Here is a 27,684-nt window from a genome sequence, read left to right on the forward strand (position 1 = left end):
TGTGCCACTCCATTCCTGTTGTTGTCTCCGGATCCAAAACTATTGAACGGGTGGTCTCTAAGCAACTTTCAGAATTCCTCCTACAGAACAATCTTCTTGATCCAAATCAATCTGGTTTCAAAAGCGGTCACTCAACTGAAACTGCTCTGCTGCTGTTCTTGCTTCTTTTAAGGCTTCTGTCACAGACAACAAAGTCCTCAGTTCTCATTCTGCTTGACTTGTCAGCTGCATTTGACACAGTTAACCATCGCATCCTCCTCTCTACTCTCTCTAAAATGGGCATCTCTGGCTTGGCTCTGTCCTGGTTTGATTCCTACCTCAAAGGACGCTCATTCAGTGTATCCTGGCATGGACAGTTGTCTACTTTGTCTTGCCTCACCACAGGGGTTCCCCAGGGCTCAGTGCTGGGACCCCTGCTATTCGCTATCTACACCACCTCTCTGGGCGAGGTTATCCGCTCACATGGCTTTTCCTATCACTGCTATGCAGATGACACTCAGCTCTATCTGTCATTTCCTCCTGATGACCCATCGGTCTCTGCACGGGTCTCTGACTGCCTCTCTGACATAGCCACTTGGATGAAGGCACATCACCTCCAGCTGAACCTCTCAAAAACTGAACTGCTGGTCCTCCCTGTGTTAAAATAATTGATTATTTTCTATATTGGTAAATGATTTTATGCTTTATTTCTGCTTCTCTGTCTCTGTTCTCTGTGAGTGACGCAGGTCACTATCAAAGGTCAAACCTTGACTGTAATACATATCTCTATGCATTTATATTAAGTCAGACAATATGATTTGATACATTGATTGTGTTTGTGTGTTAATATTGATGTAGAAAACTATGATTACTTTAATTACATATATTCCATTTGCTTAAACTGATTAAGATTCTATAAATCATAAAGAATGACATCCAGATATATTGATGCACAGTTTTTGCTGTGTGTGTATGTGCATTTGTGAGTGTGTGTCTGGAGAGGGGAAACCACAGAAGGCCGAATGAAAATCCTGTGTGAGAATCTCTGTAAGTCATAACAAGGAAAAATGTTTGTGCTAACAAATTTGTTAGCAGGCCACAAGGCCTTGTCCTGGGTAGCAGTGATTGTTTTGCCCAGGTGGCCTGATGTGTGACGGTATGAAAGAAGACTGGCGAATCAGCGGAGGGGGAAGGCGGGACTTCCTGGAGGAAATCGACCAGCATGTTTTGTAAACAATTGTAAGGTTATTTTAATGGGTTCCAGGGAGGGAGTCGTGGTTCAGACTTCACGAACTGAAACATGTCTGTTTGTATTCAGGGACATGAGTTAATTTTGAACCCGGAGATCTCTGTAAAGTGCACATTTTTTGACGTATTGTAATAAAACTTTGTTAAACTGAGAAACTTGGACGTCTCCAGCTCTTCATTTCCCCATCAACGAACTGCGCAGAAAAATGGTGAGGTTTTTTCTGTTGGTGACAGATTATCAATTTTCAAGGTTTCCTCATGCAATTTTTCTAACACCTGCTAAACCCACAACATCAACATCAAGATTGACTCCCTGTGTCTTTCACCCACCAAGGTGGTGCAAAACTTAGGGGTGATGATTGATGACCAACTCACCTTTTCCAGTCATGTCGCCTCAGTTACCCGGTCATGCCGCTTTGCACTTTACAACATCAGAAAAATCAGACCTTACCTAACTCAACATGCCACTCAACTCCTGACACAGGCTGTTGTCATCTCAAAACTTGACTACTGTAATGCCCTCCTGCCAGCCTGCTCAGTAAAACCGCTTCAGATGATCCAGAACGCGGCGGCGCGCCTCGTCTACAACCAGCCAAAAAGGTCACGTCACTCCGCTGCTTATTGAGCTCCACTGGCTACCTGTTGCAGCCCACATCAAATTCAAATCTCTAATGCTGGCCTACAAAGTTGTCTCTGGTACTGCTCCTACCTACCTGAACGCCCTGATTCAGTCATATGCTACCTCACGACCGTTGCGCTCTTCCAATGAACGGCGCCTGGCTCTGCCCCCCGTTGGTCCAAGACAATCCAGACTCTTTGCACTTCTTGTTCCCCGCTGGTGGAACACACTACCAGTTCCTACCAGAGCAGGGGCGTCCCTCTCTACCTTTAATTAAAAAAAAAAAAAACTCCTGAAGACCCAGCTCTTCAGAGAGCATCTTCTCTCCTAGACCACATGATAAGTCTACTCCTCAAAGAATTGTCACTAGCACTAATAGCTCTTATTGCACTATACCTTGATTGTTTGCTTTTACTCTTCCTGTAAGTCGCTTTGGATAAAAGCGTCTGCTAAATGACTAAATGTACTACCCTTTCATGGCAGACACGTCCACACCAAAACACTATAAAACTATTACTGATATATTTTTTTTTTCAACTTTTTTGGGTTAAATCTTTTGATCAACCAATGCTAATATTTCTTATGAAAACAAGATTTGCTGTGTTTTGTTAAATGTGTGTGTGTTTGCTGTTTCGTGTGTCTTGACCTCACTGTAAAACTTGAAAAGTTACTACTGTCAAACACAGCCATATATGCACTCTTCCAAGTCAATAAAAACATGGGCACTTAAAAAAAAGCTACAAACAGTTTGTGACAGGGCTCCAGCCAGGTGCAGAAACTTACAAACCGTTGTTTTTGTTTTCTCCGCAGTGACCTCTTTGAAGTGCAGTAATAGAAGGGGGACTATGTTTTTATTGACTTGATATAGTGCATATATGGCGCATATATATATATGATGGACAAATATCAATTACAGTTTATGTGTGATACAGTAAACCACCAGTAAAGTTACCTGCAAGAAATGTTTAAAAATGACTTTAATTTAAATAATTGATAAAAAAAACAAAAAACTTGACCAGTTTAATGACACATACAGCATAGGATAAGAGAGTGAGAGCAACAAACTTGTATCAGATTTAAGTGTCACAATAATAAAATGGCTGTACAGATAAAATATATACACACACAACACTTTTTATGATATTATCTGGGAAATATAAAAATAACTTTCACAGGACGATTGCCGCAGAAATGGCAGAGTCAAAAAGGTTAATAAATGATCCACAACAGAGACGGACAATAAAAACATCTTTAAACAAAAAGGAATGTGAAGTGAGGTTGTGGATGAACGTTTGTAGATTTAGTAAATAGAACATAAAATAAGATTTTGTTTTAAATACATTTCTCATGGGAAAAGCTTCAGGAAGAAAACAACAGTGAAGACACAAGTAGAAATAGACGTTTTCAGGGTGAAGCCTGGTGCAGAGCGTGATGAGCCAGCCTCAGGTTTTCTCTCAGCTCATCCATGTCTCGCTCTGTTTTAGCTCTCGTGATGCTCAGCTCCGTGTACATGTCTTTGTACTTCTTTGTGGCATTCCTCTTGTCCTGTAACACAACATACACCAGGTTCACTTCCTGTCTTTGATTATTTATTCTTCGAGCTGCTGTATTTGTGTGGTTCTCACCCTCTGTGCTGACTGCAGGTCGTCCCGCAGAGACGTGATCTCCTGCTTCAAACACTGAACCTCAGAATCCTTCACTCGCAGGGTGATCTGAGATTAAAACATCTCATAATCAGCTTCATATGTTTAGAAAAGGTTCAGGTAATAAAATCAGATAACTATGTCTGCCTGAGACCACACATGAGTGTTTTCAGAGGGTTTTTAGATTTCAGTACTTAATGTAAACTGGTCATGAAGCCCATAAAACAAAGTAAAATTGCCAAAAAGGACAGCATCCCACCTTCTAATTCAGATGCAGATTCACTTTATTTAATTTGAATTGCAGTTGCAATTTGTAACAAAAACCACAAGAGGGAGGGAGGTTTTTCACTTTATATATAAAGTTCTTTACTTTAAAACAAGACTGAAAAAATAAAGACTTACTTCCATTTCGTACACGTCCATCCCCTGACTGAGTGGCAGGTCGTCCTGCTTCGCCAAAGAACAAAGTCTGGTGATCTCTGCTGCGAGGTGACCGCTCAACTCCTGCAGGATAAAATCAGAAACTTTAAAACAACGAGGCTTCTTGTGTTTTCAACACATATTTTAAGTGTGACATACACTTCATGAGGATATCATTATGTCTGAAGTCCAGCACATATAAACCTCCATAAATCAGCTCAGAAATCCCCCCCAAAAAAAACGTTCCTCATAACTGCAGAATTACTATAACTGCCTGAGAATTCTCACGTTTTTAAGTTTTCTTCAGGATTAAAGTTATACAGTTTAGTGCACGGCAACAGAAGCTGCTAATAGCTAATTCTGCATACATTTATTGTAGTAATTTGCCATAAATGCTATAGGCAACAAGGTTAAAGCCCCCAAAATAACTCGCTGGATTTACGGGAACTGTTGTTGCAAAACTTTGACCATGATTATCCCCAAAATAGAAGTAGAATAAAGAAAACCAACAGGAGTTACACAAACATTAATAATAACTTTTTTCATACTGCACTATAAGTATTTTTTCTACATTTCTGATGCTCAGAATGTCCCATCAACATTTAAACAGTGGCCCCGTGTCAGACTTCAAAACCTCTGAGTTTAGAGCCTTGTAGATTATTAAAGCACCTACTTGACATGTAGAAACTGAAAATATTCGGCTGTTTATTCCTAGAGGTAGAATGAAGGTTGGAAAGTTGTAGAAAGTATCAGAAAAATGAAACTAATTAATTGAGCTGAATTCCACCTGGATTGTCTCGTTTTCCTACAACATATGCAAATACTTCTTTTTAAATTAATCTGTGGGTATTAACAGCATAGAAGAACATGTAAATATTATATTAAAGAGTGTTTGTCAGAGCTCTCACCTGGTTTCTGGTCCTTAGGTCCTGGTTCTCCTGCTGGCACTGACACAAAGCTTTCCTCTCAGCGTCCAGAGCCTGAACCAGATGAACGTTCTCCAGACACTTCAGAGAGAACTGCTGCGACAAAACCTCGAGCTCCCGCTGGTGCGAGGCCAGCTCCTCGCTGCACAAAAACACAGACACTCAACATGAACATCTAGTTTTTATTAAAATTTATTCTCACCAGTAAATCAGAACAAAAGTTGCATTGTTCTTGCAAACAGCAGCTCAGTTATCAGTTATAATTTGCACCACAAGATGCCCAAAGATAAAGTTTGTTTGGATAATGAGTCCTGCAGACAAGTACCTGTGTTGTCTGTAAACCTCCTCCAGGTGTGTGTTTCCTGTGCTGCTCTCTGACTGACTCCTTTTCTGCACCTCCCGTTCCAGCTCCAGCTGGTGGGCATTCTTGATCGCTTCAATTGCTAGAAGAGGAAGAATAAAAAGGGGAAACATGAAGATTTTAAGGTGATAATGTGACTCAGAGATGTTTTTAACGTCTGAGGATGATAAAAATGTTTAAGTTTTTCCATCTAAACCTCTTCACAAATGTTATTCTAAACAAGTAGATAAAATAAAATCAGATATAATATAATTATATATTATATATATAATTATAATTACAGGAAACCCAAATTGTCATAAAATTTCAAAATAAAAACATGTTGCAGGCAGCAGTGATGAGTCTCCTCACCGGTTGCAGTAGCGGCGCTCTCCTCCTCCAGCAGTCTGTCTCTCTCCAGCAGGAGGCGCTCCACTTCCTGTTGGTGTCGGCGCTGCAGCTCCTCCACGACCTTCAGGTGAGACTCCTCCATGGAGGCGAAGCCGCGCTCACACGTGACCTGATGGAGACAGTCACGAGTCAATTACTTAAAAAAAATAATAATAATAATCATCCAAATGATGCCAATTATTGACATATCCCAAAATGTGAAATGAAATCCTGAGAAATAATGAGGACTGAAGCTGGTGAAAAGATTTAACTAAATAATAAAAATGTATAATTTTATGGCAGTTACACGACATCAGAACAACTTAAAACACGGTCTCTCCCTTTAACTCCTCCAGCTCTACTCACCTTCAGCTTCTCCATCTCCTTCTCATGTTGCGTCTGAAGAGTACTCATTTTCCCATCAAGTTCTTCTTTCATCTCCTCCGCCATCACGGCCAGTCGCTCCTCCAGCTCCTCCACTCTTCTTCTCAGCTCTAAAACTTGCTCCGAGTCCAAAGGCTCTGCATCACTTTCCTCTCTGTTTTCATCTTCTACCTCCAGCATCCCTGACTGAGCTTCAGCACATGGAGGTGGGATCTCCAGGAACTCAATCTCCTCTTCTTCCCCTAATTCACCTGCTACCTCTTCTTCAACATCTGCGTCCTGTGGGTGAGTTTCTTCTGTCTGACAGCTCGTGTTTATCTTATTACTCAACAACAACAATGACGACTGCTCCTCTAAGTTTGACAGTTTCACTCTTAGCTCGCTGTTTTCTTCCATGAAGTCGACACATTTGCTGCAGATGAGAGTCTGTTTTGTTTGCTCAAGCTCTCTCTCGTATTTTGACTGAAGCCAGCCTAAATGATAGCAGTAAAACGCTTCAGTTGCTGCAGAGTGAATGAAGCCAGAGCAGGGATGCTGGTTGGAGAGCCTGTCGAGCATCAGCTGGAGTTTTTCAGCAGCTGGGGTGTTGACGGAGGAGGCGAGCTGGTTTAGGAAAGATATTTTCACCTGTGTGATTCCTCTAAAATGTCTCATCTCATACAGCTGGTTGCTGAAATCAAACATCCTGCTTTCATCCATCTTTGTTTCTGTCTCACTTGCAATATCCCAAATAATATCCAGATCTTTCACACTTTCCCTCCCTTCATCTGTGCATGTCTCAGAGAGTGATCGTTGCCCTAAAAGCAGAATTTGTTTCTCCACTAACAAAAGTTCTGTCGTCTCTCTGAGAAGCTTTTCTTCAGGTTTCTCCTCCACCTTCAGATTGTCGAGCAGCAAACTCCAAAACTCCTCCTCCTGCTTCAACTGACTCTCCACTCTCTCTTCCTCCTTTCTCAAACTAAAATCCAAGTTCTCAATCACCTCCAGTAGTTTCTCCAAAGCTTTCAGCCTCATGACCATCCCGTCTATCACTTGCCGGATCCTTTCTTCACCAGAATCACATTTGTCACTAACTTCATCTTCCACCCTCTCCTTCTCCTCCAGCTCTTGACTCAGCCTCCTGATTTCAGCCTCCACATCTGCCGCTGTTTGACGGTAGATTTTCTCAGCTTCTTTCAGCTCTGCGTTCTGCATCTGGAGCTCCCTGCAGGTAATTTCTGATTGGCTGAGCTGCCTCTCCAGCTGCGTCAACTTGGCCTCGGTGGCCTCAAAGCATCGCAGCAGGTACCCCTTATTCTCCTGTCCTGTCTCTCCTGTTTCTGTCGGGGCGTTCAGCTGCAGCAGCGCCTCCGTCTCCCTCAGGTTCTCCTCCAGGGAGGTGATTAAAGTCTGGGCCTCCTGGAGCTGCTGGTCTCTGGAGCTCAGCTCCTGCTCCAGATCTTCTACTCGTGTTTGTCCGAGCTGCTCCACTTCAGGAAGGTGGTGCGGCTCGGTGTACCTGCTGCTGAGCTCCACTTTCAGCCGCTCTATCTCACGGTCGGCCTCTGTCAGCTGGTTTAGCATCTCCTGGTTGCGCTGGTTGAGAGCCTCGTTCTGGCTGGTGAGCAGCTCCACCTCCTGGGACAGCTTCCTCACCAGCGCCGGGTCTGGAGGTATGTGTTGCTCCACGCAGCAGCTCAGAGAGTCGTCATCTCCTTCATCAGGCGTCTCCAGATTTAATGAACCATATTCACTGTTGTTTATTTGTGTTTCTGAGCCGGGAAGCTGCTCATGGTCGTCTTTGTCCAGCTCATTCTGCTGGTTTATTGTTGCAATGTTTAAGTCTACAGTTTCTTCGTCACTCGGGGCAAACAACTGTTCGCTGTCTGACGCAGGTGATAATAATAAAGGCGTGTCAGGGAGCAGATCTTCCAGTTCTTGGAAGTTGCCCTCCGTGTCGTGCAGCCAGATTCTGGGCGTCTGATGCATTGACCGAGGCATTTCAAAATTGAGCTGCTCCTGCACGCTGATAATGTCCTGCTGTTGTAAGAGCTCTCTGGTTTCTGTGCACACATCGCTCGGGGTCTGTGTGCTGCTGTTTACTGGCTTTTCATGTGTGTCCGATGGGCAAAGATCTGCTTCAGGACTGAGAAGAGGGTCCATCTTAGGAAAGACAACAAAGAAAAGAGGAAAAAAGAAGCATAAGCGACCATACAGCTGGCAAAATGTGGGAAAAGCAAGTAACTAAAGTGCAAAATGTGGCGGACCTGCTGCTGATAAAATTCTGCCGTACTCAGCTGAGCCTCCAGCTCCAGTCTGCGACGCTCTGACTCTTCCAACTGGAACTTCAGATCCTCCACCTGCAATAAAAAAAACAGTTGATATATAAAAGCTTCTTACATCCTAAACCTGTAGCTACAGCACAATAATCAATAATCAATTAAAATTCAGACACAAAATCCTCGGCTACACTATGTTATGTTTGGCGTCAGTAGCTGCACACACAGCATCCTGGTATATGTCATCACAGGGTTCAATGTAGCATGCACTAAAAAGGGTACTGCTTTAGTGGACTACATTTACTTTAGGTAAAAACTTGAAGATGTGTCAGAGGACCACTAAAGTCAGATTTTGATGGATATTCACGATCCCCAGAGGATGAATCTGAACATATATATCTTATTACTTATTGTATTTTACTTCTTTAATTGTGGCTTTTAATTGAGATTTATTATTACTATTATTTTTGTATTTTTAGTAATTTATCAGTTCATTATTTATTATATTCTATCATTTTGGTTTGTTTATGTATTTTAATCTATTTTTACCTCTTGGTACAGGTTGCAGGTGTTACTGACTGCTGTTGTTATTACTATTAATTATAAAGTAATTTATTGTTTGACTGTCTGATTGATGACTGAAGCCGTATTCAAATGGCTCACCCCGGTCCTGTAGGTGTCCAGCAGCTTCTCCACCTCCACAGAGTCTCTGGTTTCAGGGAATATCGGGACTTTTCTCTCCAGTCTGAAAATTGTCTTCTCCACCTGCCTCCAGCACTCTTCGATGTCATCCTCCACTTTCTGCTGTGATTTCGGACTGATCGCTCGGAAGTCTCCCGTCTTATCTCCAGCCACCTCCCAGCCCAGAGGGAAGCCCAGCATGCTCTCATACCTCCTCCTCCTCTCCTCCCTCCTCTTCCTCCTCTCCAGGTCGCCTAACTCCAGAGAGCACAGAGCTTTACTCCTCTGAGGGTCCGGAGGCAGTTTGTTAGCCTGAGGCCTGAACTCGGCCCAGTCAAAGGTTTTGTAGCGTCCCTCTCGCCGTCTCTCCATCACGCTCCTGTGTTTGGGGTCTCGCTCTGTGGAGACGTCGGCGGGGGGAGAGTCCTGAGTCACGTCTGGTTTTGGGAGAACTTCAGGTGGGCTGCAGGGACTGTGGAGTCCAGGTAAACTGTAAACAACACAGAAAATATCACAATGTAGAGAAATAATACCATAACAATTAGTCAATAACTTTAATTAATTCAGTAATTTTCAACAATTTTGATAACCAATTAATGATTTTAACTGTGAGGATTTTTTTTTTTAACTTTTCCCTGTTTTTTTATCACAATAAATTAAATATTTCTGGATTTTAGACTGTTGGTTGTATAAAACAAGATATTTAACATGTCAGCTTGTGATTGCCATAAAAAAAAAAGTTATATATTTTATAGACTAAACCAGATGAACTGCTAATGAATTGCAGCCCTTATGTAGGGACATAATGTTTACAAATCCTAAGGCAAAGTGATTGGATCAAATACAATTTGCCACCAAAACCTTAACTCATTTATCTGTAAAGCAGTAAAAAAAGTTGCTTTTGATAAAGTAGATCATGAAGTAAAGTAAATTTATACAATGTACTTGTTGTAGTCACTAGTTACATTGCTTATTGAGGTTTAAAAATTATATAATAATTGAGATTAAACCAGTTGGACCAAACCTTTTTGTCATGTGACACCATATTTAATTGTAACTTTACCTGGCGACATCCGGGGCGTTCGCTGGACGGACGTTTTTCATCAGAGCCTGGATCCAGTTCTTACGTATCCCTGAAGTCATCGCCGACAATGTGAAGACCCCCTTTGGAGTCTAAAAGAAAAAAAAGCAAACAACTTAACTTTTTGCTGATGCAGCAGAGTTTACCTTTATTTTAGGAACCGTTTCCTTACGTGGATCTGAAAGCCGTAGTTCCTCTGCACCTGATACTCCGACACATTATAACACTTCGTTAGGTCGATTTCTCCTTTGAGATCTGAAGCCTGAAAGAGGGAAGAAAAAAACATTTTCACTTCTTAAGTTTAAGTTTAACTTCTTATCTGTATGTAAATAAAAAAGAATAAATGCATCAAAATACCTCCTCAGCTATCGAGTCCTTGTAGTACCTCAGACTGTCAGTTGACAGTACAAACCAATATTTCTTCCACTAGAGGGAAGCAAAAGACAAATAAAACAATGAGCAAGAAGCTGTAAACAAACACAAGTCAGTCAGATCAATAGTTATCTCCCATTAAAAAATATTTAAAAATGCTTTACCTGCTCATTTTCATCCAATTTCACCATCCAGCCTTTTTTGAAGTTCAATAAGTCTGGCTGTAAAGAAGAAACAAACAGTAATCAGACTTGTGTATGAATTAGGTATTTAAAGGTTTTGTTTATTTGTGTTACTTTGTATATAATTGGTTTATTGTGGCAAATACAACTGAACGGTTAATGAGTAAATTGCCTTGTATTTGGATGATTAAAAATGTGCTTTCTCTGTATTGCTAAGCGTCTTTTTGGGGGGTATTTTTTTTTACTGTATCTCTTGTTTTGAATTATTATTGTTATTATGCATTGTTTTTATATATTTATTTTTTAATGTAAAGCACTCATACATTAGATTAGATTTGATTTATTGTCCCCAAGGAGCAATTCATTTCATCATGCATGTTTCGTATGAAAGGTGCTATAAAAAAAGGTTATTATTATTATTATTATTATTATTAATAATAATAATAATAATAATAATAACAATAATTGTGATCTAAGTTTTAATGAAGGCTTTCTAGCTTTGTTGTTGTTCAAGTCTTCTTCAATACAAAATGATGTTTATTTTGTAAATTATTGTCCCATTTAGTATAAATTGGATTATTTTAGCTTGTTTTTATTTTCAATTTTCTTGGCTCTTTAATGACTGTTTTTAAATTTAATTTGTATATACATATATATTAGATTTCTTCTGCACTTTTTGATGCTTTTCATGTTGTATGTGAACCACTTTGAGCTGCTTCTGCTGTGTGTTGTTGTAATGAGCTGTTTGGCCTCTAGGGGTCGCAATTAGGTTGGCCATCCTTTTTTTTTAATCCACACTCTAGTTCAGAGGGTGACCTCTCACTGCTGCCTCTCCTGATTCAGCTTGAATTTACATCCACAGATAATTAAGTTTTTGAGTAAAAACCTGACTCTGTTTGTCGACTCACCGTCATGATGGTGTCAGACGTCCTGCGGTCCAGAGACTTGGCTCGTCTCTGGGGTGGGGGTGCAGTGAGCTGGACTATGTCTCCACATGACTGCAGCTTCTGTGGAAGACAAAAAATAACATCATAAAAGCAACTCTTTTCATGACTAACGAAGACGTGAGGTGTTTTCTGAATCGGGACGGTGGCAGTTTGTGTGTGCGGCCTTGCATTCCATCAAGCAGAGTAACCGATAGTCTGGATCCTTGGCAGAGCCGTCAGCTGTAAGGATTAGGCCCGCTGCAGAGCACCGCAGGGAGCCCAACAGGCTTTTCTACACTGCCTGTTAAACTCTTACTCACATCACCACTGAACTGCACACGGATGACTGCGTTTGGCTATGTGGAATGCATGAAAAGGTTTTTAGACACCACATAATCCCTGATACTTTGCAGCTTTTCGTTTAAAAAAAATATGATGCTACAAGTCCAGAAACACAGATTTCTTAAGATCAGGTTTCATGCTGGCTGATAGAGCAGCATGTACCTCTTTCAAGTCTAAAACTTTGAACGAAACACGTTTTTGTTTACTTGAAAAGATTCATTCTTCCCTCTTATGTAACCACTTTAACGGGGGAAAAATGACCACTTTGAACGTGACAGAACAGCCTTTGTGTTTTTCTTTTCCTGGCATTTTACATTGAAAACTGTCCAAGGACACAACACATGGAGGAACACTGCGCTCCGGGCTGCACTGATCTTTTTTTTCTTTCTTTCTTCCCAAACAATCGCTGACCGCTGCAGACAGAGCCTGTCCTCTGTTCAGTGAAGAAGCCTCCTAAAGCTGACGGGGGGAGGAAGAGGAGGCCGTCTTGGGAATCTCAGCTCTGAGGCTTGAATGAACTCCGGACGAGCTCTTTTGACCTTCTCCTGGCTACCAAAACAAACGCTCCCAAAGACACATAAATCCTCACATGGGATAAAATGTGCTGCTGAGTGTATTTAACAGGCAAATCCTTTGGAATGAGCCTGTGTGTTTAATCAAAGATTAACAGCTGCCACAGTGATGGCCATCTGTGTCAAAATAAAAGTGCTGTTATCATATTTTTACAGTTGTTTTCTATGTCTAATAAAGTGGTTGTTTGATAAAGGTGGCTCAGGAAAGCAGTGTTTATTGTGAAAGAGCCGAACAAACTAAAACAGGATCAAACTCAGAGCTGAAGTTTGTTTCGTTTCATGTTGTTCGAGGCCACGGAGCAGCAGATATTAAACATTTAAAGTGGAGTAAGTTCGAAGAAAGTTCACATTAATTGCACAGGATTTGAACCCACGGTGTCATGATAACAACAATCGATCTCACAACAAAAAGAGTGTGAGATCGCTGCTGATCCACAATTTGCTGCCAAAAGTTCTCTTTTGCAGAGTTCATGGCTGTGATTTGTTTCCTGAATTATTCCCGAAATAAGCCCAAAGATAGCATTAACCCACTTATCAAGGTTCAAGGTTCAGCTGTATTGTAATTATATAATACAAGATTTCCCAAATATGTCCAGCTCCACACTACACACAGAAAATGTTTAAACAGATATTCAAATATCTAAAAAGGAAAAGAATTAAACATGAAGTAATAAATTAGAATAAAGTATATACAGAAACAAGAAAATATGGTCAAGGTTGAAAAATAGTTAATATAAGTGTAAAAGTTAAATCATAGAAATAAACTGTAAAAACAGCCATTATCGTTGGAGTTTGAACTTTCTGAGGGTCCTTGATTATCGGTTATGAATGTTTCTGTTGTGACATTTCTTCTAAATTATGTCGGAGTGTTTATATGTTGGAATAACCAGATCCTGTTAAAAACATTTAATTCTGCTCCTCAGAGACACTGAAGACATGATTGATTCTGCTGAGACGAATGGTCACGTGACAAATATTCACTGTAAATCTGTTTGCACAGAGCAGAGAGGAGAGGACAGGAGAGGCTGTTTACACAGAGCAGAGAGGAGAGGACAGGAGAGGCTGTTTACATAGAACTGAGAGGAGAGGAGAAGAGAGGCTGGAATTGTTAAATATGTACAATATGTGTAAACCTATTATTTTTTTCTCCAATATTCATTGAACTTGTGGGCAATTGGAAAAGTGTTGTATAAAAAAAATGTATTCCAATTTTTTTTTTAAATGAATCAGAGCAATTCAACATGTGCTTTTTTTTGTTGTGATTTATGTCAACTGTGTAATTCTGCACAACAGAAACTTTAGAGTTGCTCCCACTTCTAGTCATGATTGTGCTGATTCCATAGAGCTGCATGACTTATATATTTTATATATTGCAGTGAAATATAAGGCCACAGTGAGTAAAATGTAAAAATAAGAAAAAAAAAATGTCCTGAAACTGCTCGGTGCAAGAAGCCTGGTGTATGGATAATGTATGGATGTATGGATGTATGTGGACTGTTTATGGTTCATTTTTTTTTTTTTGATCCTGTCACTTACAGACAAGACACCCTGTTAACTCACCTCCTTAATCACTAAGGTCTAGCCCAACAACACACAGTGACTATCATTCACAAACAGGTGTGCACTCGCAGAGGAGGCACGAACTTTATCAGAGTTTATCAGGTTCAGTAAACACGAACTGTCACGGGATTCTGCATGTGAATTTTTTCTGTTTGTCTGCAGAGATTCTCATAAAGAGCCCTTGAGAGTTTGCACTGTATCTTGTTTTAGGTCTGAGGAATCCCTGGAAAAAGTCTGTAAGAGGAATGCCGTCTCCCAGATTACAACACACAGAAAAAAAAGGGAGGCGGGCTGAGCGCCTTCAGGGCATCAAAACCAGTTCTGTTCACAAACAAAATGCAGCTCTGGATGAATCACTGCCGTTCTCCCACCTGCTGACACATGCTCCCACTCACACACATGCTTGGGGGAAACACAAGCCTTAACACGGCAGATCCACGCGTTTAATGCCAAACTCTCATCACCTGCTTTTCAGTGCTTCAACAGGAACTGAGTGTGGGTTGTTACAATGCAGAAGACTTGAATGATCCGTTTGCATGTTCACACAAACAGATTTACTTGGTCCAGAGCTTTGCCGTCGTTAAAGTGACGTTTTCCTCTGAGTAACACCTGGTTGTGTGAATCATTTTGAAACCAGTACAGCCCACTGCCCAGCCCAGTACAGGCTGAGTGCAGCTGGAAACAGTGACTGGTCTTAATCGTCACGAACCCACCTTCAGATTAATCAGCAAATCCTATTTATGGTTATTACAACCAAATGGTAGCAAACCACCACAGTCTGGAAATGGCTTTTTAATTGTTTGATGTTCATATTAAAGGCCCTAAAAATCCTTTTTTTTTAAATGTAATCCTGCAAACATGTTTTAAACATACTCTGCTATGATTCAAATATTGTTTCACGTGGTTTTATCACATAAAAAGTAAAGAAAGAACTTTAAGAAAAGGTTCAAAGTGCTCATCCTAGTTCAGTTAAAGAATGTGAAAACACCTCACTAGTAACAAACTTTGCACAAATACAAACCAGTATAGTCAAGGTCAGACATTTAAGGGGACATAAAAACAGGACAAACACATATTTTTGAGAAGGGGGGGAGTTTAATCATGTTCCCTCTATCTCATTGGTGGAGCACATACCATAAAGGCTTAGTATCGGTATCGGCCAGTCTCAAGAAAATCTATATATGGAAATTAGTTTTACTCACAGGGAGTATAACCTACCTAAGTCCCTTGTAAATAAATAATTCCCAGGCCATTGCGAGGGAAATTACTTCATTCTTTAATTTTGGGTTGCTGGAAAAAGAAATCCTGACAATGAAGGTTATTGTTTGACCCTGCAGTCCTGACGAAGAGGCCCTCTGAGATGACTGAGTCATCCTAAAAATGAGGAATTCGATACTAACAGCTAAATTTATAGCAGAACAATATAAAGCTCAAATGTGAAGCACTTAAAACTGATTTCTTAGGGAACACACTATTTACTCCAAAAGTAAACAATGATGGACATTCACAGCGGATATTTATGGTTTTCTCAGCTGTTTAAAATAACACTGTGACATAAGATACTCCCTTATCTCAGGCGCCCCCCGACCCAAACATATCCACTTCAGGCCTGCCAGCTACTAAAGTTATTTCTGTCCTATTTTATTTAATTAGCCTTTTATTTTCCTTCCAATTGTCTTGTTTTGCTAAAACAAAATGTTGGCTCTAGCTTTACATGTGCCATAAAGATGTGAGTGATATCGATAGTCTCATTTCCTCAGAGTGTTGAACTGTTCCTTTAACTCGATGACATTAATATTTGTTTCCCACAAGAATTATGAAACACGCAGAAACTTGCAGAGCTTATACAACCTCTTGCTTTGGTGATTTGAACAGTTTTACTGTATGCTCTTAAGCAAAACACACCTCCAGGGTGACTCAACTTGAAGGTATTTTAGATACGTCAAACTTTGAAGAGACCCCAAACAGACCCAGAACATGTCGGAGGGATTTTATACATTTTGAATCAAAAGGAAGAGTTCTTTTATTGGTCTTAAAGTGGAACCTCACAATAAATAATAATGTTCTATGTGCTGTATACGTAAGGAGATCTAAGGAATCCACATTGGTAACAATCACGTCATTCTATCTCGTATGGACGGGTCATCAAAAGAGTAAGTGATAAGCCAGATTAAACGGCGGAAAACACTGGCAAAAAGTCTGTCACCGGCAAAAAACTGCAACACTACACTGTAAAGCAACACAAGAAACAGGTAGGACTTCTCAAAAAGAGTCTGACAATAAAAGCAACAAAATACATGTGAATTTTAAAAAATTGTTTCAGTGATGTAGAGAAAATGTTGCTAGAGCACAGTATCACACTATGTCGTCTTAAACGGCTGCCCAACGTCCTCACAAACACTCTAAAACAGTTGATCTTGGAGAGACACTGAAATGTGTGTTTACCTCTCGCTTGTTGGTGCGAGCTTCACTCCTGCCCGTCCTGGAAACCGCCGTCCCCCCTTCTTCTTCTTCCTGCTCTTTCTGTTTGGCCTCCAATCCTCCCAGCAGCCTCTCTGTTGGGCTGCCATTTCTGGAAAACATGAACAACTAATTAGTGAAAAACTGCATGTGTGGACTCCCCTGACCTCGCTAACACACAGGTGGGTTCTGACTTAATTTCCACCAGCATGAACACAGAGGATGACAGCTTGATAACAGACTCCATACAGCACCTGTGCAGCAGGAAAGAGCCCAGAGGACACCAGATCTTGTTATTGTTGCTGTGAGAACACTGAATAAGGGCTGACATCCTTCCCGCTGGTGTCAGAGGTGTTTTGTGGAGCAGTAGAGGAGCTATTACACAGGCCGAATACTCAGAAGTAACCTGATATAATGTATACACAACTGTCAAGTGATGAAAAGCAGCGCTGTCAGTTAAGTGTTTGTGTGAGTTCGATGTGAGCTGATAAGAAGCTGGATGAGAGCAACATTTACATTATTCTGATTCAGTTGAATATTTTGATTGGTTTAGTTGTGTTTGTTTTGATTGCAGTATTTGCATTAAGTTCCAGTTTTGTGAGCTTTTTTAATTCCATAAGAATGACAAAAATAAGAAGCGTTAAAAAAAAATTTGACGTTGCCGATAAAATTATTTGGTCGGTTAATCTATCTAAATTGTTTGGTTAATAGTTAATCAAGTGGTTTATTTTTTAAGCTACTGGTCTGACAAAAAAATAATGTTATATGTTTAAGGTTTGTGCACTGATAACTTGAAAGAAGTGGATGTTGCCTCCATGAATGCAGAAGTGCCATAAACCTGTATTGAATGCAGGGGGCGACTCCACTGGTTGCAAAAAGGAGCCTGATCTATAGAAGTCTACAAGAAAATTAGCCTACCAGATCCATCTCACTAACCAAGCTGACCATAAGTCCAATCAATAAGTTCTATCCGTTCTCGTCCATTTATGGTCACGTCTGTCTCCAAAAACCAAGATGTCAACGGACAAATCGCCAACCTCAGAGTTTCAAAACCTTAGTCCTCAGTGTTTGGTTAAACTGCGTCCTTGCTAGCAAATTTGTTAGTTTCTTTGCTAAAAACAGGCATTAAGAATCATTATTATCAAATAACAATGATGGGAGTTTTTAGTTTTAGTTTTCATAATGAAATTTTGACATGACCTTTAAAATCCTATTTTCTGAATATTTAACAGTCTGTAAGAACATGAAACATCACATGCTGTAAGAACATGAAACATCACATGCTGTAAAACATTATACCTAGAGTAACTTCTGTTCTTCTTCTTTTAGTTCCTGCTCTTCTGGTGAATTCAGACAGCTTCATGAAACTGAGCTTTCAGCTGAATCGACTTCCTCTGACAGGCAGGCAGACAGTCAGTGTTGAGGTCCTGAGAAACAATGCCTCAGATATCTAATTACACCAGCGTTTTGGAATTTCTGGCCTTATTTGGGGGGGCATTAAGTATTTTGTGTTTTTCGTTTCCCAAAAAGGCAATGAGTGAAGAAATGAGACGTATTCTCCTCACGTGACCAGTTTACATGCTGCTGGGGCACAAACTGGGAGGGTTTCTTTAAGCTAAATTTAAAAATGCGGCAGTCAGATCTCTAATGGAGGGGTAGAGCGTGAGCCTTTGATCTGGTGTTTAGCGGTGTGTGATGGCTTTATACTGGGGGGAAGCAGAGAGGCATTGGATGTCCTTTGTGCTAATTGCTTGCACATTTACCCCCTCTTTCCTCTGCCAAGGCACTTTAAAAGGCTGTTACAAACAAAATGCATGTACATCAGAAAGTAAACACCACACTGCTGCCAAACACAACGTAAAGAAGAGTTATTTACACATCATCAAAACTGTCTGGAGATTGTTCCCCTGAATCATTACGAACCTTTTGTCTTGGTTCTGTTTTTTGTTGTTTGCTGATGTTTGGATGTTGTTTGACTCAGCCAGCTGGTTGTTACTGCCGGGGTCAGAGTTTCCACCGGTCACCAGGTCCAAGGAGCCAACTGGGCTACTGAAAGTGCCAGCAGAGGCCAGGCACAGGTAGCTAGATGTGTTGCCTGGATATAGAGAACAACACAACAGGGTTTCAGACTGTTAAATCAATGAAAGTAGGAACACAGTTTGTTCCACACTGACTCTCTTTTTAAAACAGCCAGCAGCCAACAAGCTGGATGAAATCATTTTTATTAATCACACAACACTATGTCACGGTTCACACTGAGGCCAGTGGCTCAAAACGTCCCAAGTGTTCCTTCTTAGCATTTTATTTAATAAAATACAGTCAGGGAATTACCATAAAGTGAAAGGAAGCAGCTCAATCTGTTTTTCTGGATAATATTCAAGTCTGCTATAGTAACACTGTCCCATATCTCAAGCAATTAATAATTTTTGTTTGGGATACACTCAGACACAAACTCAACATAAAGACAATGACTTAAGGCTGCAAATATTTAGCTAAAAAACGAATCATATCAGCAACAAAGTGAATTTGTCACATTTGTTCATTGTTTATGCACAGACAGAGAACAAACTACTGGGATGCTTTTGACCCAAAGCAGCATCTGGCAGGATTAATCCATGTTTTTTTCCCCTAGTCACGCAGGGGCAGTGGAACAGGATGTAATCATGACACTGTCATATTATTACCATATAAAATTAATATAAAAAACATGGTGCATTATAAACATTTGGAGTTGTGTTTGTGCCCACCTGTTGAATGTAAGTCATATATCCACTCTCTTTTAGCTCCGTCTTTGGTCTCCACCAACTACTTGGTTAAAAGTCTGTCTTTTTAGCTGCTAAATGCTCCACTATGTTCTCCAGCTAGTCTCTAATTGTGTCTGTCTGCTGTTTGCAGCTGAGCAGATAATATACAGTGGGGTTATGTAGAGCTGTTTTACTTCAAGGCAGAAAATGAACTGAAAGACACTACAATGATCCGTACACCTGCAGAGTTCTGTGATATTTCTGTCAACAAGTGTCATGATTATTGGAAAAAAAAGTTCGGTCTCCACATGCTATACATATTGAACTAATTGTATTTTTGCAGTCTCCTCTTGCAACCTCTCCTGTCCTCTCCTCTCAGCTCTGTGTAAACAGATTTTCATTGGATATTTGTCACGTGACTGTCTCAGCAGAATCAAAGGATTAGTTTTAAATGAGACATGTAGAATAAACTTAAGCTTCGCTTGGTTGCTTTTTCCAACGGAAACTTTCGTAACCTATGATTCATTCAAGGACTGTCAAGTTAATTTTCGATAGTGAGTGTCTGTTTTCACAGTTTCTACAATTAATGTTGTATGCTTGGCAGTCTTTAGAAAAATGCAATCCTGCCAGTGGTTCAGAGGTCATAAAATGTGTAAGTTACAATGCTTTATGAGATCAGACACTAAATCCATCACTTTTTCACAAGTATCCATATGTAAATCATAGTGAATCCATAACATTAATATTTTACTTTATGTGTCAGTTAATATTGTTTGTCTAAAAAGGGTGAACAGTTTGATTTCCACTGCAATGCTTAAAGAATTCAATGATTGTCCAGGAATTCAGTGACAAGAGGGAGCCCTGACAGAGCATCTTTCATTATTCAGCCTCCCTGTTTGTCTCTCAGAGGGCTCCTTGTGTTCAACCTCCATCGCTCTAATGAAGCAGCCTATAGCCGCAGTCAGCAGGAGTTAATCCAGGCCTTCATTGTATTACAGGACCTTTCCAGACCCTGCAATAAGTCTGACGCCAGATGGGTGCTGCTGTCCACTCTGTCACAGCAGAAAGCTGCAGTCAGGAGGAATACCTGCCCTGTGCTAACCATCAAGCCTATTAGGACGTGTTTAAGAGCTCTTTTATGGATCATGTGAGGCTTTTATGATGCCTGAAGGTTAGAGACACACTTTTCCATCTAACAGTGTGTTTCTGTCTGTGTTTATCTAACTTCCTGCTAAAACTCCTCCAGCAAGTTCCCATGATCACATGTCACAAGTGGGTCAACATGCCTGGTTAAACAAGAGTTAAATTTAGTGTATAAATAAAAAGCTGGATGTGTGAGAACATCTGCAGGACGTTAGGACAGTGAGAGAGAGAGGACAGGAAGTGGCTGTGATTGGTTGACAGACATGAAAGTCAGAATGTATGTTAGTGTGTATGTTGCACCTGCAGGGGTCTTCTCCGGGCCCGGGGGATCTGAGTCTGGGACAGACCATATGGGGGTTTCACCCGGTCCCCTGTCTTCCTGCCAGCCGGACTCTGCAGCTTTCTCAGAGGACGGAAAACTTGGATCAGTTGCAGTTATCTTTGCTGGACTGGGTTCCTAAAGTTTGGTTCAGAAAAACAAGAAGAACATTTAGTAACATGTTTCTATTATTCCTGTATCTTTAATTTAAACTTTGAAAATGCAAGAATTTTGTCAACATAAATTTGATTAGTCAATAAACAGAAAAATAATTGGCAACTATTTGATGATTTTTTTAGATTAACTGTTTCCGCCAAAATGTCAAAAGTTCCTTGTTCCAGCTGCTAAATTGTGAGGATTTTCTGCTTTTTATTGGAGGTTTGGGATTGTTGAATGGGGGAAAACAAGCAATTTGATTTTTGCGGAAATTATGATGGCAACGTCTAAACTAAACGAACACTTGATTATTATATAAATAGGCCAACTGATGGATAATAAAATAATATTTTGTTGTAGCTATGGTCGGGTAACTGTTCCTTTTTCATATCGTCGAATTGTGGTTACTTGAGATCATCAGGTGTCAGGAGGAGGAGGGAGTGGGGGGAGTTACATCACAGCACTCCACTAAAATGCCAATACAGATGACTTAATCTAAGAGTCAAATAAAAAATTTAAAATCCCAGGTGCCAAAGGTTATCACTTAACCTTTCAGAAAGCTATGTCATTTTTTAAAAAATTGAATAGCCAAACAAAAACTCCCTTTTAAAAGTCTATATTTCTGTGCTGCTACAGTATCGCAAATATTCATGACATTAACAACTCCTAAGGAGCGCGATGCAAAATGTTGGTGAGCAGTCATATGGAGAACAGAGATGTGGGGTGTCAGATCCATAGAAAAGAAACAAACTGGTTTGTAATTATAGATTTAAAATGTTGATGGATGGAGCTCAGCGGGCAATAATCACGTCTCTAAATGCACAGCTGGCTGCAGATTCTAGAGATTACTTTTTTATGATAGTAAGTAAGTTAAAATCGCCCTCATTAATAGACTAGATAGAAAAAAAGGCCAGGAAGTCACTAAAACCAAAATGATTTATCAGTTTGAAAATATTAATGTACTGATTTCATGGCACTCTGTGAAGTAGATTATGAGCTTTTATGAGCAAACTGGTCCAGTTTTGAAAGGCTGTTGAAAGCCCCCCATCCCAGAATTCATACTTTGGAGAACATGAATGCAGTCAGTAACTTTCACAGCAACCTGCTTAATACAGTTCACTATTTTTAGCCATAGTACACACTGAAATATTAGAACTGAAAGGTAATTTTGAATGGATATTCATGTTCCCCAGAGGTTGAATCCTAATGACTTTGGTGTTCCTCTGACTTTTCCTTTAGCACCAACAGCAGGTTGACATTTGTGGCTGTGGGTGTAAAAACTTTGGTGACCTAAGATGAAAGATTACGGGTCTCACAAAACATAATGATACATCCTCTGAGGACCACGATTATCTATATTGAATCAAACAGCAAACCGTTAGTTAAGTAATCATTTGAAGAAAAAAAAGCTCCAATGTGTGCTTAACTGAAGTGTTTGATGAACGTTTGGTTTGCTACCTGGCTGGCAACAGGTTCCACTTTACGTTTCTTCTTCTGATTCTGCTTGTTAGTCCTCAAATAGACGGCGAGCTGTTCACTCCACCTGGTAAACAAAGATAGAAAGAACAGAGACGTTAGATACGGGACACTTTATTATTTTCTGCTCCTATAATTTCTCTACAGTTTCATACCGACCCATTAATGATCTCTTTATTATCACCACGGATGAATATTTCCTGCTCCGGCGTGACGATGCAGAGTGCGTTTCTCTGTCCCGTCCTGGGCTCTGCATCAGTGATGTCTGTGCACAGATTCATGTTCACTGTCCCCTGAGGCAAAGTGCTTGGCTGGAGGGGGAATCAGAGCACCCAAATTATTCTGGAGAGCTAGTAACAAAATCTGGCTCGCTGAGAGATCTGATCACCAGATGACTGACAGTTTACCAGAGAGCAGTTTGTGGTGTTAAGTGTGCAGGGAAAGAGATTTGAGGGGATCACAGAGAGAGGGGGATGTGTGCATTAGAGGACAGGCTAAGCCCAAATCTGCTGTGGTTCTGCACACGACATCTGGCCTAAAGATGCCTGCCTGATCCCAACATACAGTAAATGTACATGCATGTACAGAACAGGCTTTACTGTACACTGCTGTGTATATTTTTGCTTCTTACCAGTTCATCCAGGGCAAAGTGCAGGCTGCCATCTTCATACAGGATAAAGAAGCGCCGCTGCCATTTCTGCCATTGTGATAAAACAAATAAAAACACAACAGCACCATTTTATAGAGGAAAAACAGTACTGTAAGTACAGTACAGTAAGAACTAGAAAATAAATATGTGTATTTCAACTCAGTTTCATCATGTCCTACCCGTGACCTTTGCATCGGGTTGTCAAAATCTGTCCCCTCAGGAGCCAAACACAGCCAGCCTCCATAGATGGGTTTAGGCTGCAAGTCACAGAGGAAAGTGGAATGGTTATCATTCATGCAATTGTTTATACAATCAATAAGTCGTTTAAGTCAGAGTTTTCTAGCAAAAAAGTGTCAAAGATAATCGAGTTCTAGTCAGGATTTTATGCACTTGTGCTTAACTTCTGATTTGAAAAGACACTTTTCTCATTTATAAGACGACACATGAAAGCGCTATGATGGAAAACCTTTTCAATCAGCACTTTTATTTCCGGAGCTTCTAAATCTAAAATCTTTTGGTAGACCACCAAAATAAGATTTTCACAGGCAAAATTAAGCAACTTCTTGATCATCCCTCTGGGCTGCAAAGTGTTTACTGTCATTAGCAATTAATCTGCTTTATGCATTCAATGTCTGAAAATGTATCTCTCACAAAATCTCACAATAACATTTTGCTAAGCTTAAGGTGACATTTACAAATAGCTTGTTTCGTCTGAGCAAAAGTCCAAAAACCAAAAATATTAATTTTACTATTATATAAGACAAAGAAAGCAGCAAATTCTCACATTTGAGAAGCTGGAGGGTAAGAATGTGGTGCCAATTCAACTTAAAATATTACTCCAACGGTTAATCGATTACCAAAACATTTATTTAATTTTCATGCAATTGCCTCTTTTCAGCTCTGCATTTCGAGTTCTGCATGGTTTTTTATCAGAGAAATATGTTCACATAGTATTTTACAACTTATTCAAAAACAAACAGTCAAAAGATGCTCCACAACAGCTTTATCTGTGTGAGCACAGTTGACTTGAGTCTGAGTTATACCATGTAGTGTTTGCAGGTTGAGCAACAGCACTGAAATTACAGGGCACAGTGAAACCAGGCAGGGGGACAGAGAGTAATAACATATTTTAACAATGTGAGGCATGCAGGAAGCCGTCATGATCGACTCCTTGCATCACCTCTGCATGACAGACCTGCAGCAACAATGTTTTCAGAGACGGTGAACCAAGTGTACAGACACATTTTATGAGCACAAAGGACTGAATGTCTATTCTGTCGAAATGCTTAATCAACAATTGGATTTAGATATAATTTGGATGATTGATTACTTATTGATCCCATCCCCAATGATCCCACCATCAGAAATGCTTCTTCTTTTCTTTTCTTCAGAACAACCATTTGCTCAAGAAATATAAAAAAAAACATACATAACCCTCCTTTTTCTCTGACCTTCATTCTAGCTGAAAAATAATCATTATTTTGGTAATTTTAGGATGACAGAAAATGTATTGACTATTACACTGGTAATCGTTTAGTCATTAAAAGTAATTTTTCATGCAAAACAGCATGAATAAAATGGTGTTTTCAGCCTCTCACATAAGAAGATTTTGTGCTTTTCCTTGTTTTACATCATATTAAATTGAATAGCTTTCAGGTTTGGACTGACAAAACAAGATGTGTAACGTCATCATCTTGAACTGAAACCTTGGAGAAATTGCGATGGACACTTTCTTTTTTTGACATTTCATGGACCAAACGATTAATAGAGAAAGACTTATAAAGAAAATAATCGTTTGCTGCAGCCATAGAGTAGACAACTACTAATGTGTTATGGTGAATGATTTTTAAGTATTTTAGAGTAAAACTACTTCTTAAAATGGGTTTAAGGTAAATTGAAGAAATCTAGCAAACATCCAGTCATGTAAGTAGGCTTCAGGAGTTACAAAGACATGTTTTTTTTTATTTAAATGGTGTCAGAAATGTTTTATTTAAGAGTTAAACTACTTAACTCTTTAAATTAATGAATTAACTGTCGCATAAAGTTAACTGAACAAAAGTTATAAAAAAAAATGGCTAACATCCGGTCATTTTAGGAGGCTAATAACAAAAAGGCGCAAACAACTATGCCCAATGTATGTAGAAAAAAGTGTTTTCTTGATGTAAAGTTCTTTTTCAATGAATAATTTTAGGGTAAAACTTAGGGATGCACGATATTATCGGCACGTTATTGGTATCAGTCGATATTTTGGCTTGAAAATGAACTATCGGACATCGGCCAACACGCCGATATCCGCCGATATAATAAACTGATTAAATAATGGGGTGCACATCACCTCTCTGTTGCACCTTGTTTGTAGCTCATAGAATTGTGCAGTGAGCCCACCTTTTTATTTATGTTCTAATTAGGGACTGAAGCTGCTTATATTGTTTGTACTTTTTGTGATTTTGTTTGCACAGTGCAGATTGAGTCGTCACATATTGGGCTCCTGTTTTAAGTTAAATTTGTATTTAAGCAGCAGTCTGTATGGTACATGTAGTTTTATTCAATTTGGGTTTAATTGCTGTACAGTTGCACTTTTCACATGTTCCCAGTGAACACAGGTTATGTTTACTTATTATGTCAATTGGGAAATTGGAAATTGTGGGTATTAGTTGTGTGGGACAAAAATATCGGTATCGGTAATCGGCTAAATGAGTTGTAAAAAATCGACATATCGGATATCGGCAAAAAATCCAATATCGTGCATCCCTAGTAAAACTACTAAACTAATTAAATTCAGCTAGCAAAATAAAAATGTAATTTAACGTAAATTGAAGAAATCTAGCTCACATTCGTCATGTTTGTGTCCCAATAACAGAAAGTAACGTTACCTCCAATGGGTTACTAACGTTACAAACAGACATTTTAGGGGACAACGACTTCACTAAAAGTAATTTCATTTCATAAAAGTATAGTTTACCTTACTGGCTAACATCCAGTAATCCTAGGATACTATTAACTAAAAGGAGCCAAATATAATTAGCCAAATAGATGTCAAAATTTTTTTTTTTTTTGCCTAAATCAGCTCCTCATGACGCCGGCCACCTATGGTAAAATCGCCTACATCCTCAGTTGATCAGATCATGTGATTTTACCCCTTTAAGATAATGGCCTATGTCAAGTGTGTGACTTAAGCGGATTTATTATGCCTACATCAAATTAAAATGTGACTGGCATTTTTTTTTAACATGCCTTTGTGACTTAAGCAAGATATGGTTACACTTTATTTTGAAGGTGTCTACATAAGAGTGACATGAGCGTGTCATAAACATGACATGGGATGTGTCATGAACATTAATGACACTTTGAAGTAACATTAATGCTCATGATACTTGTCATGTCATGTTTCTGAGAGGATTGTGTGACTCTTATGTAGACACCTTCAAAATAAAGTGTTACCATATCTTGCTTATGTCACAAAGGCATGTTCAAAAAATTGCCTGAGTCATTTATTTCCCTTAAGTTACATAATTTACACACAGTGTTATTACTATGCCAATAGCCATCCTTTGTTACATCTTTTTTGAGTGAAATGATCAATAGGGGTCATATGTTACACTTTTGGTGAAGTTTTTAGTGTTTCCTGCAAAACTTGAAAAAATTAGTTAGGCGATTATTTTAACAGGGTGACGATTTAATAATTGAATAAAAGTATAGTTTACCTTACTGGCTGACATCCAATAATTCTAGGATACTATTAACTAAAAGGAGCAGACAACTGCGACGAATTTTCTGGATGTAAAAATGGTGTCAAGTTATTTTTCTCTATATAAATAAACAAGTATTTAACGCTTTAAATTCACTGCCTAACTGTCACATTAACACATAAATAACATTAAATAAGAGTAATTCACCGACCTGCTCCATGTCATGGTCGTTCAACAGATGCAGCTCGCGGGACTTGAAGCAGTTTTGACACTTGCTTTTATTAAAAATATTCGCTTGGAATTTCCCGCAGGGACTCGTGGTCTTTTCCCCCGACATGTTTGAGTCCTGTGCCGGGCAGTAGTCCAGCCTCAGCCCGCTCTCCCTGCTCCGCTGCTCGGCTTTGAATGAAGCGGCTGATCCTGAACGAACATCTGTCAAACACTCTGTCGTCAGGGACTGGTCGTCATTTGACGCGCCACCACCAAACAACATCCGGTCACAGCCTACAAAATAAAACCAGCAACGATTTTTCTTTTCTTACTTTAAAAAGGAGTAAAAGAGTGAAATAACACCAACAACAACATTTTTTATACAGCACATTTAAAAACAAAGTAACAAAATGATTTACAATAAAATAAAAAACAAAGTAACAAATGATGTTACAATAAAATAGTAACAAAATGATTTACAATAAAAAAAGAACAAAGTAGCAAAGGGCTTTACAATAAAAACTAAATAATGTGTTTTGCAATTTAAAAAAGTAACAAAGGGCTTTACAGTAAAAAAAAAAAAAAAAAAAAAAAAAACACAACAAAGTGACAGTGTGCTAAATATTTTTTTTTAAAACACTGTGAAGTGCCTTACAATAAAAACAGACAAAGTAAGACATATCAAGGCAAGAAAACAGACATTTATACCAACAGAGCATAAAGACAACAAATAGATTAAACACAGAAGACTCTGTTAAGATCCAGGACATAATACATAAAAAAAAAAAGATTAGTACAACATACAAGTACCAGTTGTTTCCCATTTTCTCAGTTGAGAAAAAGCTAACTGACTGATAGAAGTTCAACCAATACTAATGATATTGTTGCATTTATATTCACTCTAATATTGACGGT

General features: G+C 39.4%; 1 protein-coding gene across 1 annotated transcript; it reads right to left on the minus strand.

The window, feature by feature from the left end:
• Positions 1-2,805: 2,805 nt before the first annotated feature.
• On the minus strand, positions 2,806-26,958 carry LOC131983380 (myosin phosphatase Rho-interacting protein-like). Its single transcript, XM_059348102.1, has 22 exons — positions 26,771-26,958; positions 23,050-23,127; positions 22,853-22,918; positions 22,381-22,532; positions 22,204-22,288; positions 20,571-20,727; positions 18,307-18,478; positions 16,369-16,495; positions 11,432-11,530; positions 10,506-10,562; positions 10,327-10,395; positions 10,142-10,231; positions 9,952-10,061; positions 8,871-9,378; positions 8,196-8,288; positions 5,932-8,091; positions 5,548-5,695; positions 5,161-5,278; positions 4,818-4,977; positions 3,892-3,993; positions 3,472-3,558; positions 2,806-3,391 (listed from the first exon to the last, which is right to left on the minus strand). Exons 1-22 carry the CDS (start codon positions 26,894-26,896, stop codon positions 3,251-3,253), a joined length of 4,905 nt encoding a protein of 1,634 aa, XP_059204085.1. The 5' UTR covers positions 26,897-26,958; the 3' UTR covers positions 2,806-3,250.
• Between the last annotated feature and the right edge of the window lie 726 nt (positions 26,959-27,684).

This window comes from Centropristis striata, chromosome 13 (genome assembly GCF_030273125.1).
Source record: "Centropristis striata isolate RG_2023a ecotype Rhode Island chromosome 13, C.striata_1.0, whole genome shotgun sequence".
Taxonomy (NCBI): Eukaryota; Metazoa; Chordata; class Actinopteri; order Perciformes; family Serranidae; genus Centropristis; species Centropristis striata.